General features: G+C 30.9%; 1 protein-coding gene and 1 pseudogene across 1 annotated transcript; one reads left to right on the top strand and one right to left on the bottom strand.

Moving 5' to 3' along the window:
* The first annotated feature begins 8,591 nt into the window (after positions 1-8,591).
* LOC132911433 (putative serine protease K12H4.7) lies at positions 8,592-11,073 on the top strand (annotated as a pseudogene).
* Positions 10,716-17,529, bottom strand: LOC132911432 (solute carrier family 53 member 1-like). The gene is made up of 10 exons (XM_060968044.1): positions 17,405-17,529; positions 16,835-16,926; positions 16,098-16,251; positions 15,735-15,982; positions 15,316-15,577; positions 14,875-15,242; positions 14,455-14,797; positions 14,213-14,382; positions 14,008-14,141; positions 10,716-13,918 (listed from the first exon to the last, which is right to left on the bottom strand). Exons 2-10 carry the CDS (start codon positions 16,901-16,903, stop codon positions 13,654-13,656), a joined length of 2,013 nt encoding a protein of 670 aa, XP_060824027.1. The 5' UTR covers positions 16,904-16,926; positions 17,405-17,529; the 3' UTR covers positions 10,716-13,653.
* Between the last annotated feature and the right edge of the window lie 1,875 nt (positions 17,530-19,404).

Below are 19,404 nucleotides of genomic sequence, written 5' to 3'. Positions count from 1 at the left end.
GTTATTGATCTGCTTTCGCAGACTATTCTTTTATCCGCCCTACCCCTAGTCGCCTTTTTTTTCTTTAGGTTCTTCATCTACTCAACCAAAGACGTAGCATGTCCATCAGAGTTATTGCCCCAATTCTTACAATTTCTGGGTCCTTTTTCTATAACAAATGCAATCTTCTTTTTAACGTATTAATATTCATTACTGCCTCCATCAGTATTTCAATTAGTAGCTTTAGCTCATCTGTTTTATAGTGATTGATTCAGCGTCTTCTGATAGAGATGCTTTATCTTCTTTTTCTTGTTTTCCTCTCCTCTTGTTTATGTTCTGCATTGAGGTGGTTTTATTTAAATCCGCCTTATCTTTTGCACGCCTCGGTGCAATTAGTGTACTATAGTTACTGCAATCAGAATCGCCCGGTCTGTCATCCTCGATTTTACTGATTGCAGTTATTTTATTTTTGTTTCTTTCAATAGGACTCTTCGCCTCCTCTTCATACTCCTTTTTGGAATGAACGGGTCTGTTTCCTTTCTTGCACTCCTCTTTAGATGTGGTAATATTTTGCACGTTACCTTTAGTTTCCTCTTTCTTGTGGTTCTCCGTATTCCGTTTCCAGTTTCCTCATCAGAGTCGTTTGGACTGGTGTCTTCTTCTTTCTCCGTTTCCTCCACGTCGTTCCTCCAGTCATATGATGACCGTCGAGTCGAGTCTGATGAAATTTCCACTATGTGACAGATATAACTCTACAAAATATGTTGTTTAAATTTTCATTAGAGGCTCAGATAAAAAGATTGTAAAAAGTGACCTTTACTATTTTCTTCATGATTCCGAACGCTTGTAATTCTCTCAATACATTATCTAGTAAACTATTCCTCCTAATTTCCACCCCAAAAACTCAGGTTATTTGGCCCAGTTTCTAAAAAGTTATTATTTTTTGAAGGGCGTTCGAATACTTTCATGAGCTGCTGTATATATAAACAAGGGTTGGGCGGGCTTACACGATGGTGTAAGAAATGTCTGCTTTAACTCAATTGCAAATGAATATTATGAATATCTGGGTTAACTTTTTCAATGCTTTGGTGCAAGGCGGCCTGCAGCGCTTGCGTGTCGTGAATTACTTTTCGTTTAATTAAATACTACAATAACTAATCGTAATTATTACATAAACTTAAAGATTCATATAATTTCATTATGGTTACATTTCTCAACTTTTTAACGACTTTAATGTAGGTACAGGATAACTGAGAGATTCGAAGATGCAAACATCGAATATCTCGGAAATATCTAGGGCCGAGTGGCAGTTATATGCATGTATAGAAAAAAGTTGTTCAGAATTATGCCCCCGATAACATATTCAAAAATCATCGACATCGTTGTGTAATAAGGACAAACTTCTAAATAATTACCAAAAATTAGTCACATGAAATTATGTCTCTTTTAAAACCATTCAAATTTTATCTGAAACATTTTTCATAAAAATCGTTATTTATGTAGTAATTGAGATGGTTTCATTATTCGTACCCCACACTGTATACATACTTGTACTTTTCCTTTTCATTAAATCTTCATAAAATCATCAAAGCTTATTGTTCATATTAAATAAACAATTATTATGATAATATGGATAAATAATGGTAGTTTTTGCGAGATCGCGTCAACGAGAGTCGTAAATTCCTGTTACGATACGTTAATCAACGCCACGAATCAGCCGATCCCCCATTTCAATTAAGATAATAGGGGCGGTTGAAATGATTATAACACTGGGTTAACAGGTTTAATATACACTCTTATTTCCAACAACTTTTAAGAATACGATTAATTCGTAGTGAAGTATTTTTCACGAAGATAACAATTTGAGATGTTGACTGATCGAAGATGTATTAACCAACTAGTAACTCGCTCTCAACTCGCTCTCAACTCTCTCTCGACTCAACTGACGATTCGCGACTAGACTCTTGACTAACAACTGACTGTTAATCAATTTTCTCCCTCAAGTATCCCATTGTTGTCTTTTCATATCCCCACAACGCACGTGCTCCGTAACCATCTGTGATCATGGTCATGTACGCCTTCTTCCGAGTAACTATTTGACTGAAGGACCGAAGGCATATTGATGGATCAGTAGGCCGATTGAAGTTTACCAACCCTTTCGGTCTATCGGCACTTACGTTTTATCACAACACGGTATATATTTCGTCGGTCTTTCTTAAACGATCTTTCCGCGATACTACAATAAATACCAAAGAAGCCGCTGAAAAAAGAATTGTTGTGCCAGGGCTGCGAAACGCGTCGCGTTCATCATTTGTTATACTTTTAGCAAGATGACGGTTCCTTAGGATTATTGCGGGTCGAAATAAGTATGTTTATACAGATGGTGGCTATCTTGACCGAGGGATGGATTATGATTTACGGTAGGTCCCGGGACGTAACATAAAATAATAAATAAGATTTCAGAGATAGGAATAAATAAGATAAAGAAAAAAAAATATTTCAGAAATTGATAATATTTTCGTTATGCTGTAGTAGAAAGTAAATTGATAAATAAATTTCATTTTCGGCTTTACTTTTTAGTTACTGACAATTAATAATCCGCCAAGATACCCCTGCACGTGAGCAAACCTCCTTACACGAACGAAAAGAGGTCAGTCCAAGCAGCGGAGCGCTCAGTGATGCTCAATCCAAATGTTGATTTGACATTTTGTAGGAGTTATTGAAAAATTGACTTTAGGTTTTCCGGTAAATATTCACTTCACATCATAAAATGTCAAATTAATTCGTCTTTCCTATGTTAGAGTTTTTTTAGAACATATTTCTAATCTTTTTCTTCCCACGCTCAAAATATATTACGATCATAAAAGGAAGAATGAGATATTTCCGAAACCCATCTGGTAAAGGGAAAGTCTACTTATCTAATGACCATCTGTAATAAATCTTTAGCTATGTGAGGTTTCCAGATCGTGCAAAATAAGTTTGCGCTTTTTTTGAACACATCTGGAGCACAGCCTATTCGCTTCCTCTATACCATATCCTTGTTTCCAAAAAAATTTCTCAAATATCATAACCGTTCTGAGATAATACCGAGTTATGCAACGGAGGTGAAAGCATTGGCAAAGAGTATTGTAAATTTTTCTTTCGGAATGAACTCTCCATCACTACAATGCCGTGTTTTAGACATTTTGAAGCAAGGGCTAGAATAGTTTTGGAAGAACAGAATCATTCTGACAGTCTACGAGAAACTTCCAAAGAAGTGAAAATAATAAGTTAGTTATTTGGGCGTATTGTGTGTGCAATCTGCGTAGTGCGTGTATTATGCGGGTAATGAGTGTTGTACATAGTGTAGCAGTATTTATATTGTAGCCATATTTATTACAATATGTATAAATTTGGAGAACTTTCGAACATGCACCTTTGCTACGGTGCGGCGGATAGCAATAGCACAAAAGCACAAATTTTATACGTCGAAAAATATCCCAATAGGACTATATCCAGCGCAAATATATTTTGCAAAATAGACCAACGATAATGTACCGGGATACCGGTACATTAAAACCTGCTAAATCTAGCGGACAAATTCAGCACGATGATCCGGATCTGGGAAATAGAATACTGCATCGTATGCAAGAAAATTCAAGAAGAAAAGATTTTTGCGAATGGATATAACATCATTCTATTTATGATACAACATGTAATAAATGTGGAATAACAAATATACGTAACGAACATTTCTGGGCATGTGAAAATCCACACGCATTAAAAGTTGACTCATGCAGGATGGTGCACCGTCACAATTTACCAATGCAGTGCAACAGTACTTGACCAGCTGTTTTGGAAACGGGTGGATCGGTCGAAGAGGATGTGTGCTTTGTTCTGTTAGCCAAGTTCTGTTTACAAGAAAGAGGAGAACATGTTAAACATCTATTGTAATTTGTTGTATTTTTTGTAGACACTCGCGGCTGGGACAATCGCGGTGCATGTGTGATTTTGTTGTAGACACTCGCAAAGGCAAAGATTAGAGGAAACATGAATCAGCTCCTACTCGAAAATTTTATAGGGCGTTTTTCGATATTTTCTTATAGGTTTCTACGAGTAAGTTTCGATATTTTCTTATAGGTTTCTACGAGTAAGCAGGTTTAATGTTCATCTACCATTTCTTTTGCGAAACATCGTGCGGGGTTGTTTACGTCTGTGAATACCATGGTTTTCTTCTCTACGATTTATATGAGGTAAGCGGTTATCCATGTGTGACCTTCGTTTGTCTAAGGTTTACGTGTAGGGGTATTTTTAATTGTCAATAATTAGAAGACAAAGCTGAAAACGCAATTTTTTTACTCTTGATTTTCATCTTATTTCGATGTCAAGAATCACCCCTCAAATTTCTTGACATCTGTAACTGAACACCCTATATGCATAATTGAACTTATATGAAAACTTAACTGCTGCCGTCAAATTGTTCAATATTCCAAAAGGCAACGTAATGTATACATACACATATATCATTTCTAGTGTAACCGCGTAACCATGTGTAATGCATAACCAGGAGGGTATTTTTATCACAAATTTTTATTTCTATTAATTTTACCACACTCGTCTGTGATTTTACCATCTTTATTATTTGGATTCAATTCCTATACTGACTGCTATAAGTCGCAGAAGGCGTGAGAAATACTCTGCTTTTTTACGCGATCAGTATTTGAAAATATGGGACATGAAGTTCGATAAGATGCAAGGTCTATGTTGCATACTCTGGTTTAGTTCATATTCTTTACCTTCAACACTTTCACCGGAGGATGGCGTTAAACATCGTAGTATTCTACATATGTATAACGGTTGATTTATAAAACAAAACTCCTGGCACACAGTGGGATGGATTAACAATTAAGTAGGCACTTATTTCATTTTTTACATATTTCATCATTTATTGATTCTAATTCAAGATCATAGATAATACTACTACTATTCATTTAAATCTGTGATAAAAATATATTTAAAAAATAGGAGGCTTTATTATGTATCTGAGTCAGTATCTATACCTCCTCGTCTAGCAAATACGTATAATTTGTCCAACTGTGTCCTGTCTATCAAAAACAAATCACTAATCGACTCACAAGTCAATAGTGGTAAATAGGATATCCGTGAGATAGGCATGTAAAATAATATAGTTAAGAGGCAAAAGATATTAGTTAAGGACTAGCGAACGATGGACAATCGTTAAAGTCAAGAGTGAATTTACCAAAGTCATTTTCAGGGATGTCATTAGTTATAACGAAAGTTATAATTAAAAGGAAAAAAGTTGCAGTATAAGAATGTAGGGTGTATGTGCATGTGCACTCTGTGACACACATGTACCCTGATACATGGAGGTGTCGGCGACCAAGTCGAACATGCTTTGATTCCGTTATCTCAACCGACAAAACCATTTCGCGTCTGATTTCACAATCCGTGAGATCGCTGAAACCGGCAACCGAAAATGCACGCACGCGCACGTGTGTGTAAGTGTGAACACACGTGTGCGTGAATTAAGGAAATAAAAGAGACGATCCTGACTGTGACCAAACAGTCCAAAGGAAACCCGAACCGAGTGACTTATTAAACTCACCTCTACAAGACGCTCTTACAAGAATTACTAGATTAATTTAAACGATTTTAGTTGCAAATAACTATCATAAAAGATCAAATTGTTTTTGGCCATCGATATTATAATTATAACTGTTAGGGTCCCTGATCATTTCACCTATCCTCCACCCACTTTTGTTGTAAAAAGAATATCAATTCCTCAATGCGTTGGATGCGGATGAATATAAGTAACTAAATTTTGGGAAATTGAATTTATCTAGAATAACGAGGTATGCTTGAATTTACAAATACAAAAAATTTCTTTAACTTAAACAAATTTAAGAATAATAACAAAATACGTTATGTTGATAATAGATTAATGGTCATATAAGCATTTATAATTTTCCTTATAAGAAGAAAGCTAACTAAAACCATTTCAATAGAATTTAGGCAGCTGACTGCTTTTTAGAAATAGAAATCTAAAAAATATTTTAGGACAACTTTAAGTTTAAGACAATATTTAGCAGATTATGAAAAAATATGCATTATTCATAAAACTTGGCTGCATATTTGTTTTATAGCAATAGAAGAATTAAAAAATTAATCCCCAAGGTGGTCCAAGGGAAAGCGGTGTAAAAGTGTTCATTGCTGTTGAGGAAAGTTTTGTAAAGAGATTCGTTTCTCTTCGCTTAAAGGTCCTCGCTTAAAGGTACTATAAAATTTATAAATTTCGAGAACCTATTCGGGATCTCTCAGTTGTCTCTATTTATTATATCTAGTTGCATTCTCATTTATGGATTGTTCCTTACTCGAATGACAAGCTAATTTAGTCGAGTATTTCTCCATGGGTGTTTTTATTAAGGTGTTAAGGTAAGGTCTTAGGTATGATACACCACTATATGTCATCTTATCATCTGTCTATCTATCATATGTCATCTTATATTACGACGCGCCACTATAGTGGCTCACTCTACTGACTCATTAGCTTACCGTTTGAACCGTTTGATCTTTTTCATTTGTCTTGCTTTACACTTTTTTCGCCCTCACAACATTTTATAACAGTATTAACAATATACAGATAGAATATATGGTCTTCTTTTTTGTAAAGCCAGTGTCAGGTATCAAATGTTGCTTTTCATCAAAATAAATATTCCATTATTAAATGCTCTTTTTAACATGCCGATCCGTATCCTTATAATTCTTTAGAATTTTCAACCTGAAAATGTCGCTTTAAAAAAAAAATTAAGAGCAATTTGACAGACACTATCGCGTTATAAGTGTGAAAATTGTGATGTGGGTCTATGTGACGTGCTGTGCTCTAAAATATATCACACTCAATTGTAGTATTAATTGTTACAGTAAATTATTAAAGTTAAAATATACGCATCATATTTTTAAGAAAAATTATAATTTAGTTATCAAAAACTTCGTTCCAATGTGCTTGCGTAGAGAACAGCATTATCCGTCACACATTGCAGTGCTGTATCGATTACGCGTAATTCGTGTCAACTTCTGCCGTACAGAAAAACAGCCTCGCACAAAATTCAGCCATATTTTTGATTGATAGTTCTCCGCGACTTGTAATTATCGATCAAGTAATATATAAAGATTTCGTGCTGGTTTATTATTTAGTAAGTCTTGCCAGAGGTTTACTTATAAATTTTAATATTTTTAGATTTAGAATTTTTAATTCATATTAGATCAGTTGTTTGTTACATTTTCGAATATAGTATGCTTAATCATCAAAACAGTTTTTCCGTTTATGTACTTCGCAATTTTAATTTAAAAAATATTTACTCCGCTATAGTAATGTTATATGTGTAAACAATCTTAAAAATACTTTCAATCGCGTAATTACATTATTTTTTTCTATTGTAATCTATTTACTGCATTACTACATTATTTATTATATATAGGTATGTTGCGGGTATTTTATTTCAAATAGTATAATGCGTAGAAAAATGTATAAAACATTAAAAATATAGTTTTAGTAGATTGTATGATAATTATCTTTTAAGAAGTAATTATGTGTATGTATAATCAATAATAGAAGAAGATTCTTAATGTAACTCTTTTCAAATGAAAAAAAAAATTGGATTTTATCCATTATAACATATTTAATCTAATTAATATCCAGTACAACAAAAAGTAATACAAGACAAATAAGTGTACTTACGAGTTACGTTAACAATTAACATTACACAGTTTACATTGATAATATTTTAACTACATGTATCATTTATTTAAAATCTAAAATGTTTTCATATATTTGGAGCCATTTTTGGTAATGTTATCTGGAACTTTTGTATCTGTCTTTTTTTCACGAACTATTTTCGTAAAATGATTTATGCGCTTTTATTTGCTAACTTATACTCGTGTATATGATATACATATATATATATATATTTATTGTAATAAACCGTTTTATAGGCGGCGCTGTACAAAAAATGCACATACTATATCAGCTATACATATAATATATATATTAGACTGCACGTACTACAAGCTGCTACAAGTCAACAAGTTAACAATACACATATAGTGCCTTTGCAAAGCAGCAAAATTGTTCATTACATCAAGTTTACAAATTATAATGTTTTCTCTAAATATTGTATATATTAAAACGAACTAAGTAGATTATTCAATAAGTACTATAAAGAAAAAGAAGCTCTAAACAGGAAAGAACAACTTATCATTACTATAAAATTTTTAAGTACATTCCTCTGCTTTTTATATTTATATTCTTTTAGTTTTATCATGTTGGAAAGATTGGAACTTTGTTCCAAGCATGGTTTCAAGTTAATAAGTTGTAGTACTCATATATAAGAAACACGTGTAAATTTGTACAAGAATAATATTAGTGCCTATATTATAAGAACTAATTTTTAAAATATCATTTCTGTAAATAATAAATGTAAGACAACTTGTATTTTAAAAAGGTAGTATTAACTATGTTATCGTTATGTTTTAATTTATTAGAGAATAAAATTGATAAAATAATATTCGTAATATATTAATTTTTTATGTGTAATATAAATAATAAATTTAGTTTTTATTTTTTCAGAATGCATATTTTATAGTTTATCCAAACCTAAGATACTATGAACCGTTTACTACTATTATTATTCTTCGTTAATTTTATAAATAATAGTATATCATGGGAGACTTTTATGAGGAGTCGAAGCAAATATGGTAATCTAGGTGCTCCAATTTTATCTGAAGATCATGAACTTCCAAGTGCTGAATGGTTTACATAGTTTCTAGATCACTTTGATCCAACTGATGTGCGTGTTTGGCAACAGGTAATAAGAATATATTAAATATTTCTTAATTTTTATTTTATAATATAAATCTTTTTATTATTTTTTCAGAGATATTTCGTAAATGGAGAGCACTATAAGAAAGGTGGTCCAGTATTTTTGGTGATAAGTGGTGAAGCTGCAGCAAATGCTAAATGGATGGCAGAAGGTCAATGGATCGAATATGCTAAGCAATTTGGAGCGCTATGTTTTCAAGTGGAACACAGCTTTTATGGACAAAGTCATCCTACTTCGTATGTAACATTGTTTATAAAATATATAATTGATACATTTTAAGTTATAATGTTACGTTTTTGTTATCTGCAGGGATCTCGGCGTGAAAAATTTAATGTATCTTTCATCGCAACAGGCACTTGCAGATTTGGCTTACTTTATAGAATTCATGAATATTAATTACAAGTTACCAGCTGGTACTAAATGGATTGCATTTGGAGGATCATATGCTGGATCATTAGCTGCTTGATTGCGTAATAAATATCCTCATTTAGTACACGGGGCTGTTTCTGCTAGTGGTCCTTTATTAGCAGAAATTGATTTTCAGGGTAAATATAAGATACACTTAAATATAAAAAATATTTTATTTAAAACAGAAGTGTTTTATATTAATAATTATACTTTATAGAATACTTTGTTGTTGTTGAAAATGCCCTCAAAGAATATTCTGAAGCATGTGTAAATGCAATACTAGAAGCAAACAAACAATTTCATATAATGTTACATCATCCTATCGGTCAACAAGGAATAGCTAAAAATTTATGTAAGTAAAAGTAAAATTCTTCATTTACAAATCAAATATATCATTATTGAAAAATTATTTTTACTTATAGTTTATGTGATCCAATCAACGAACATACCAAACGTAATGATATTTCGAATTTGTATGAAACAATAGCAAGCATCTTTGCTGGTATTGTACAGTACAATAAAGACAATCGTAATAATTCCGCAATGGCTAATTTAACTATCGATAGTGCCTGCGACATATTAACGAACGAAACATTGGGTATTGCTATTGACAGACTTGCAATTTTGAGCACTAAAATATTACAGGCATCAGAAAAAAAGTGTTTGGATTATATGTATAATAAAATGATTCATAAACTTCGGAACATAACATGGGCTAGCGAAGAAGCAGAAGGGGGTAATGTATTTTTTTACTTATACTATTGCTGTTTTAATTTTTATTTATTGTATTTTAAAATATATTTCTTGTAGGACGTCAATGGACGTACCAAACGTGTACAGAATTTGGATTCTTTCAAACTTCGACAGCACGCCCAAAATTATTTAGTGAAACTTTCCCAGTAGATTTCTTTGTACAACAATGCATTGATATATTTGGCCCAAGGTTTATTTAAAATTTCTCAATTATGATAAATCATTAGCTATAAAATTATAACATTTCCGTATTCTAACAGGTACAATATTCATTTGCTGAATTCGGCAGTGAATAGAACAAATATTCTGTATGGAGGATTAGATTTAAAGACTACAAATGTAGTATTTATTTGTACATGGATCAATTGATCCTTGGCATGTTTTGGGAATTACAAAATCACCAAATCCGCAAATACCTGTCATTTATATTGATGGTGTGTACATATTAATTGAAATTTTTCATTTTTCGTGTAATACAAAAAATTTATTTATTATTATGACGATAGGTACTGTTCATTGTGCCAACATGTATCCTCCTTCCAAAAATGATCCACTTCGGTTGAAAGCTGCCAGAGTTGAGGTTGAACATTTAATAGATGAATGGCTGCATAATTAAATATGATATTTTTAACGCTGTGTGTGCTACATTTAACTACTTTATGATAAGTAGTTTTTTATTTTTTTAAACAAAAATGATGTATTAAAAGAATTAAATTTATCTTATTAACTTTTTGAACAATTTGTATTTTCCTTTATGAACTTCTGTGAAACAATTATGATACATAAATATTTTTAGTTGAAACAATTCGTGCATAACTAAGACTAAAACTAACTATGTACGTACATAACAAGTTACTGAAGATACACGAGTGTTCACCATTCTGTGTTTATGTTTAAACAACTAGAATGCATGTATAGATACAATTAAACAAGTTTGCCCATAATGGCACTATTACAATTTTTTGTAGATTACTGAAGTATTAAATAAATACATGTACAAACTTACTACGAATATCTTACGTCAGTCAATGAATAAATACATATCTATTAATTATATATGTTTTATTCTTGACAAGCATGAGAAAAGATGTTCAACTGGTTAAAATAATACTAAACACAAATAATTTATTAAGGTGTTTTAAAATCTGCAAAAACAGATCCGACATGAATTTGAATAAGTGCAAAGTGTCTTAAAATGAGCACCATAACTGAATGAATTTTGATTCTGATATGTATAGCGTCGGCCTTTCCTTAACGGTACCATCTTCGAATATCGTTTCGTTATGAGTTTGTTCGATTCCTTTAAGGCGAGGCCAAGGTACCCATTACAGATATTGATCAACCGAGTATGCGTATGATTTTCATAAAATATTGTCAATCCTATTATAATCGAACATTCTTATAATAGTTTGTATAGAATTCGTTTAAAAATTATTAGAATTCGTTTGATCAGTAATTATACATATACATATATTACTCTCTCATTTTTTTGGCATATCCTTCGATCAACTCGTGATCCTCCTACATTCACAACTTTCGTCTTTGACTTACGCTACTGCAGTATACGGTATTTACATTACGTAACAAGGTAGTCGTAAATAATTTACTGTATAACAGAACAATAAATGTAGAATGAATTAGTTTTTCTATCTATGAATCACGCTTAAAAATTCTCCTACGCAACGTTTGAATTGTTCACCATGTTCTTTTAAGTTTCCATTTTAAATGGAGTTACAAATTATTTCATAAATGATATTTCATAAGATCGTTGAAATTCCATGGAAAATGGTTAATCCCCTACTTACTGTGGCTATAAAAAGTATTACTGCACCATTGTATTTCTTATAGCACTTACATATCAATTAATTAGATTACAGAATATTACATTTCGTATCGCTTAGTTAATAGTTATTTCATACGACTCGTATGTCATTTAAACGTTTCATTTAAAAATGAGAGTATGTGTCAATACTTGTCGTGGCCATTGTATTTATTTGAATTCATTGAGAAAATAATTGTCATATAATTAAACCATCAGATTTAATAGAGATGGAATTCATTTAAGAGATATGTCACTTTAAAATTTTTCTTGTATCTTCTTCGAAACTACAATGCTCTCTGATCCAGCTATCGCGAAATTTCTAGAACTATACATCAAATTTTCATCAAATTTTATTCTGCATAATTTACTATTATTTTTGCAATTTAAAACTTTATATCTTCGGAAGAAATTCAAAACCAATAATGTAATGGCACAAACTCTCCTATCCTACCATACTACCATTATATTTATTATTTCTTAAAGACAGACTAATGAAAATAACATACAAATTTGCTGTATTTTCATTGCTGCAAGGAATAAGAATAGGTACATACAATTGTCATTTACAAATCAATTCAGTTAATCAGTTAACTATTTAGTATTTTTTGATCTTTTAAATAATTAAATATAAAAACAAAAATATATGTGGAATGAATATAAGTTTTGGAAATATACTTATTATACACATATATTTACAGAAAAAATTTCTTTAAAAGAAAATTAATTTAGATAGAATATCATTTCATATATTATCATTTATATTCTTTAACGATAGTCAAAGGTATAATGAATAATGGTATTTAATTTTACATTCGACCCAAACAGAGATTTCAACGACGACGTACCCCAAGGCCGGTAGACAGAATGCCCACTATCGGCGAGGAAAAGGGAGTACCATATACATTTGTATAATGGTATCGAAGGTACAGCGGCAGAAGACTTTGTGCTGGTATTGATTACACCAGGCCGACAGTGGGACAACTAATGTCCAATAATGAAATGTATTTAAAACTCTATTAATCACAAAAATTATGAACATTATAATGTAACGTGCGCTTTCCCTTTAATTAAAATTATAATACTATAATAACAGATAGACTGCACTGTTGCTTGTTGCAAAATGAACATCTTAAAATATCAACCCTTCTTCTTTCTACATACAACTCACTAATATCTATGTACAACTATTATGATACACTTTATACATTTCTCAAGTATAAATTACCACTACGTTCACGAGTGCTTAGAGGAAAACAAGATAAATATAATTAAAGTAAGTACAGGCGAAAATACTGCGGATATTTTTACGAAGGCACTGTGTAGAGAGAAATTTGAAAGGTTTAGATCATGGATGAATGTAAACTAAGAGGAATGTAAATAAAGTAATAAGGTTTAAAGGTTCTATTAAGTAATTCGACAAATCATGTAAATCCGATAAGCAGTCGTTAAGAAGCATCTGGAAGAGTAGGTTGACAACAAGCGAGCGTGCGAGTAGGTTTACGAGGTCTTCAGAGTATAACATATGTGTATAACTGTTGTGTGTTGAATAAAGTGAACTATTTGAATTTCCGAATCCCTTCTATATCTTTACACTAAGTTATTAAATTCATAGTTTAATAAACAGGATATATACAAGGCATTTGTTCAGTTCAGCTTCACAATCTTCAATTTTGATGCACAAAGGAAATATTAATTGTTCATAAAGTACGACCTGCACTCTTTCTGGCAAACTATTGCCTATATAAAAATTACATTAAATTTGGAATAATATTGCTTTGCGTAGGTTCTGATAATAAAACAATTGAACTATTTTTAACTGGCATTTGATATATCTATATCAACTGTTTCTTCTTTCAGCAATGCCCGTTTGTCTTCTTTACTAGTAGCTTGTCGTTTACCACCAACTTTACGTTTACCTCTATTGAGTACACCATTTTCTTCTTCATCCATCATACGCAAAATTTGCGTTTGATCAGAACTTTCTATCGGTGCGATCGAAATATCACGAACTGCACGAAATTTACCACAATTGTTTAAATGTTCATTTTCTAGCCGGAAGAAATTCCAAACGAATCGCCTTAAAATGAATATATTTTTATATACTAATTACTCTAATTTAAATATTCGTTGAGGTACATATAAATAATAAAATAACTAAAGACGCACCTGAAGACTTCAAGAGGTGCTACTACCGATGTCATTAAATCACTAGATACATATCCACACTCAATAAGAACGAAACTCGCGATCCATGCAAACCTCAGAATAAAATCCTCGATTATAGCAAAATAATAAAATCCCTAAAGAAATATCAAGTGCAATAAATAATTGACTAAAAAAGAAAGATTAGAGCATACTTTTATTTACATACCGCTGCTGAATATACTACTTCCTCGCGTAAGAATTTATTTTCACCAGCATTGCTATCTAAAAGACCCCAATCCATTTTTAAATCCCACGTTAGTGAATAAATAGAATTGACAATGCAACTAAAGATCCAAAGCCACAACCATGGATTTTCCCAACGATTTGAATATTCCGCTAAAATTAATATTTTTTATCTCCTTGATTGAAAATAATATCAATCACACTAGAAAATTGTTTGTAACTTACCAGCATTGTAGGCACACATCGTATTAGATATAACAACAAGGAATGTAGTTGAATATTTTCCAGCATTAGCCAAATGTGGAAATGCCTCTTTAGAATCACGATATCGTCGTATACATTGTGCAAAACGAAACCATGCAGGTAGGCAATTAACAATAGGTCTAACAATTAAGGACCCAGACATACATTGCGTAGTATCTCCTGCTTCTAACCAATTTCCATTGGTAATATAAAAACATGTTAAAAAGTGGAAGTCTAACAGTGCCGTGGCCATACTATTTAATTGATCTGCTAACCAGAAATCAGCGAAATTCACGTACGCAAATGGTGATATTAAAACTCTTCCCTAAAAATAAAAATAAAATTTTATTTCTTATAAATTGAAGCAATTCTTGCAGTATATGTTATGTTAATAGTACTTACAATGATCTTTAATAACCAAAACCGTGCCTCGTGACGAAACATTTTCAATGGATTTAAGAGGAATGCTAACATGATACAGACTAAAACTAATGGATTCACATATGGAGGAATGCTTAAGCTGACACTGTATAAAAAACTTAATAAACTGAGAGTCCATATAACTCCAAGAACAGCCGCTAATTCCATAAGATGTTGTTCAGATAAATGGTTTCGCGGATCCAATTCAAATATCAACACGTGATTCACACCGGACGATCGCCATCCATAAACATTCACGCCAATAAGAAACAAAAATTCTATAATAAGCAGAGGTCCACGATATAATCTAAATGCAATTTTTAAGTTTTCACCGCCATCATGAAATATTGCTAGAAATAAAATAAAAGAAAATAGAGTATATAATTATATTTACTTTAGTTATTACATACTTCTTGTTATTACCTGAAAGTACAACTGCCACAAAGAGAACAATGAAACTACCAGAAAATAATCCAACTTTAAAAGTGGTCCATGGACTTTGATGCTCACCTAAAGGTGGTACACGTAAACGTTTCATTGCACGTTGTCTGTCTCCACCTTCCAAATCATTTGTTACTGTAGTTTCTGTATCTTGTATAAGATTGTCTATATCTTTTGATGTATAAAAATGTGCGGTTTCTACACATTCCATCCTCCATTTTGATCCGCTATCAACAGACAATAACTGAAAATAGAAATAAAGATAATATTACACCATGTACATATAAGACACAAATTGCTATGATGTATGAGGTGTGCTGAGTTTTAAACCTAGAGAAATACAACAAAAATAAGTATGAATTAATGCAACAATAAGAAACAAAATCTCTTTCTCTATGTACCTTATCGTGTTTTTTAAGAATCTTTCGAAAACCAGTGTAATTAAGATTTTGATAGTTCTGAAGAAGTATAAGAGACAAATAAAATTCTGAAAATGCAAGTTTCAATTCTCTCAGCTTCCTTGTTGGTAATAAATGAGGTTTAACATTCACTTTCCCTTTATTTTTCCCTCCACCATGTTGTAATTCTAATGCTGTCTTCAATTCACTTTGAAGAGCTGCATATTTACGTGTGGCTTCGGCTAACTTCTCTATACATATATAAAAAAGATCCATGTTTATTCAAATGTTTTATTCTTAATAGATGTGATTGTAATTTCCATTTATTTGAATTTATATGTACATAATCATGTAGAAAATCCTTACCAGAATAAAAAGTATTAATTTTCTTCAATTCACGATCACAAAATGTAAAGAATACTTCATCAAAAGAAGCAAAGTGTCGAGATATCACTTCTGGTTCAACACTTTCAGCTGACGGTGCTTCTTCTACAGCAGTATAGAGCATTGCCTTCATTTCCTATTAACCCAAAGAGGTCATTTTAATTAATAGTGTTCTGATCTTTCATTGTACAGAGTGTCTCAGAATAAGTAGGAAATATTTTGGGAGTGGCTTCTATATACCTAAACCATAAAAAGTTCATATGAGGATATGTCCTATTTGACTTTCTTTTCAAATTATAACGGTTTTTCTTTTGCAATTCATATTTCTTTCCGTAGACAAGTATTGTGTTTCTCAAGTTTCCAGAAAATATAGACTACATCTGGATATTTAAACATAGTAGGACAGTCATTGGTAAGATATCTGCAAGCTTGCATTGGAATATAAAAATACCATCTCAAATACCTTTTATGAAAAGTAGTATATAATGTAGTATACAAAATAAAAGAATAAAAATTAAATCCACTATAACTCGAAAACAAACTCAAGTAAGATATATTTATATAAAGTCTTTCTATTGTTTATATATGCAGAAGCTACTTCTAAAATATTTCCTACTTATTCTGAAACACCCTGTATATCTCCATTAGCATAGAAATAAATTTTTAACAAAGACAATTAAAATATAAATATTTTAATTTCCAAGGCTATTTTATTTTACCTCATAGCTTATGTATTGCTTACGCCATTCGGGCGTAATGTGAGCAGACAGATGTTCTGCAAACTTCATCTTGCTTCAATTAATGCAACAATCTGCAATAAACAAATTCGTTTAAATTATTGCTAAAGCGATATAAATATATAATATTAAAAATTTCCATAAAATAATTATGTATATAATAAAGCATACATAAAAGAATGAGATATATAAGTGAAGTACAAAGTGAGAAAATCATATATTATAATTGAAGAAACTTTTTTATTTCTATAGTCTATATATCTTCATAAACAACATTTACTCGATGTATTAATTTATTATTACGAACAGCGTATACCAAAAAAATAACAATATAATAAAATGAGCAAAGTGAAATATTATGATAATATAATTGCAAAGTAGAAAATGAAAAGATGAACAATTTAATCAAATGTTTCGTTTCACGCTCGTCTTTAAGGAATTAAACCACGAAAGAGATCACATACACATATAATGCACTTAAAACCTTTGTCGGCAGTACTAAATCAATATTTTCTGAATTCGTTTACTTCATGATAAATTATTATTACTTACATATTGTAAAGATATAGGACGGATTCGGAAATTCAAATAATTCACTTTATTTCACACACAACAGTTATACACATGTATTATACTCCGAAGACCTCGTAAATCCACTCGCACGCACGCTTCTTGTCAACCGACTCTTCCAGATGCTTCTAAACGACTGCCAATCGTCCTTTGCCACAACTCAGGCCTGGACACGCCCTGACGCTTGAACACACACATTCGCATGTACAGTGTAACTGTATCATCTTCCTGACGCATATATATGGATGTCTTTATTCTTACTTCTTATGTTTAACTGTCAAGCTTTACACGACACATAGCGCCATTGTTTCTTCATGCGTACAGGCGATATTCATTAGACGACTACAAGTCTTTTTATTACTTAATTTAGAACGTTCTTCGCAAATATAGATAGCTTCTAGTGTCCATCTGTATAGTAAGGATTGACGAGAATTTTCCGATTAAATACCTTTGATAATGTCATCGCTCGAAGATTTATTTCAGTTAGATAAAATGCTTATATGTGATATGTATATAATCTATAATAGTTATATGCAGTTTATAATGTTAAGCATTCATATTTCGATTCTTACTTTACAAAAAAAGATTTTGTTTATATGCTTACGTACATATGTATACATGCATATTGAATGTAAAAAATATATCCTCATACATACATATATATATATATATATATACATATATATGTATATTGTTTTTGTACAAACGTTTTATTTTTATTTTTTTTAACCGAACTATATCCATCAAATAGTTGATTAAATATAAGAAAGTAGAACTATAGCACACAAATAATTACGAACATTTTTATTTGAAGTTGGCTATGTGGATTTTTGTATTTTTTATCAGATATTGAGACAATCTTTTATTATATTATTACCCTCAGAATATTCTCTCAATTAACATTTACTTTGAATTTAATTTTTAATATAAATAAAACATTTTTTCGATTTTGTCAAGCATTTTTAAATGTTATAACAATAATAAAATTTTATTAAATATATATGTGAATTCAATCTTCTACTTTGTAAAAGATTGCAACATGCACAAATATATATTTAAATATATATAAACGGAACTATTAAATATATAAAAAACAAAATATTATAATATCATAAGATAAATAGTATAATGCGTAGAAAAATGTATAAAACATTAAAAATATAGTTTTAGTAGATTGTATGATAATTATCTTTTAAGAAGTAATTATGTGTATGTATAATCAATAATAGAAGAAGATTCTTAATGTAACTCTTTTCAAATGAAAAAAAAAATTGGATTTTATCCATTATAACATATTTAATCTAATTAATATCCAGTACAACAAAAAGTAATACAAGACAAATAAGTGTACTTACGAGTTACGTTAACAATTAACATTACACAGTTTACATTGATAATATTTTAACTACATGTATCATTTATTTAAAATCTAAAATGTTTTCATATATTTGGAGCCATTTTTGGTAATGTTATCTGGAACTTTTGTATCTGTCTTTTTTTCACGAACTATTTTCGTAAAATGATTTATGCGCTTTTATTTGCTAACTTATACTCGTGTATATGATATACATATATATATATATATTTATTGTAATAAACCGTTTTATAGGCGGCGCTGTACAAAAAATGCACATACTATATCAGCTATACATATAATATATATATTAGACTGCACGTACTACAAGCTGCTACAAGTCAACAAGTTAACAATACACATATAGTGCCTTTGCAAAGCAGCAAAATTGTTCATTACATCAAGTTTACAAATTATAATGTTTTCTCTAAATATTGTATATATTAAAACGAACTAAGTAGATTATTCAATAAGTACTATAAAGAAAAAGAAGCTCTAAACAGGAAAGAACAACTTATCATTACTATAAAATTTTTAAGTACATTCCTCTGCTTTTTATATTTATATTCTTTTAGTTTTATCATGTTGGAAAGATTGGAACTTTGTTCCAAGCATGGTTTCAAGTTAA

This window comes from Bombus pascuorum, chromosome 10, assembly GCF_905332965.1.
Source record: "Bombus pascuorum chromosome 10, iyBomPasc1.1, whole genome shotgun sequence".
NCBI lineage: Eukaryota > Metazoa > Arthropoda > Insecta > Hymenoptera > Apidae > Bombus > Bombus pascuorum.
This window is presented reverse-complemented; position numbering and strand designations above follow the sequence as displayed.

Bases quoted from the DNA above. Each gene is read 5' to 3' on its own strand.
- LOC132911432 (XM_060968044.1), bottom strand. From the start codon at position 16,903: ATGAAGTTTGCAGAACATCTGTCTGCTCACATTACGCCCGAATGGCGT. The intron at 15,983-16,097 runs GTAAGGATTTTC...ATATATGTATAG, and splicing joins AATTAATACTTTTTATTCTG to AGAAGTTAGCCGAAGCCACA. The intron at 14,798-14,874 runs GTAAGTACTATT...TTTTATTTTTAG, and splicing joins TTTGGTTATTAAAGATCATT to GGAAGAGTTTTAATATCACC.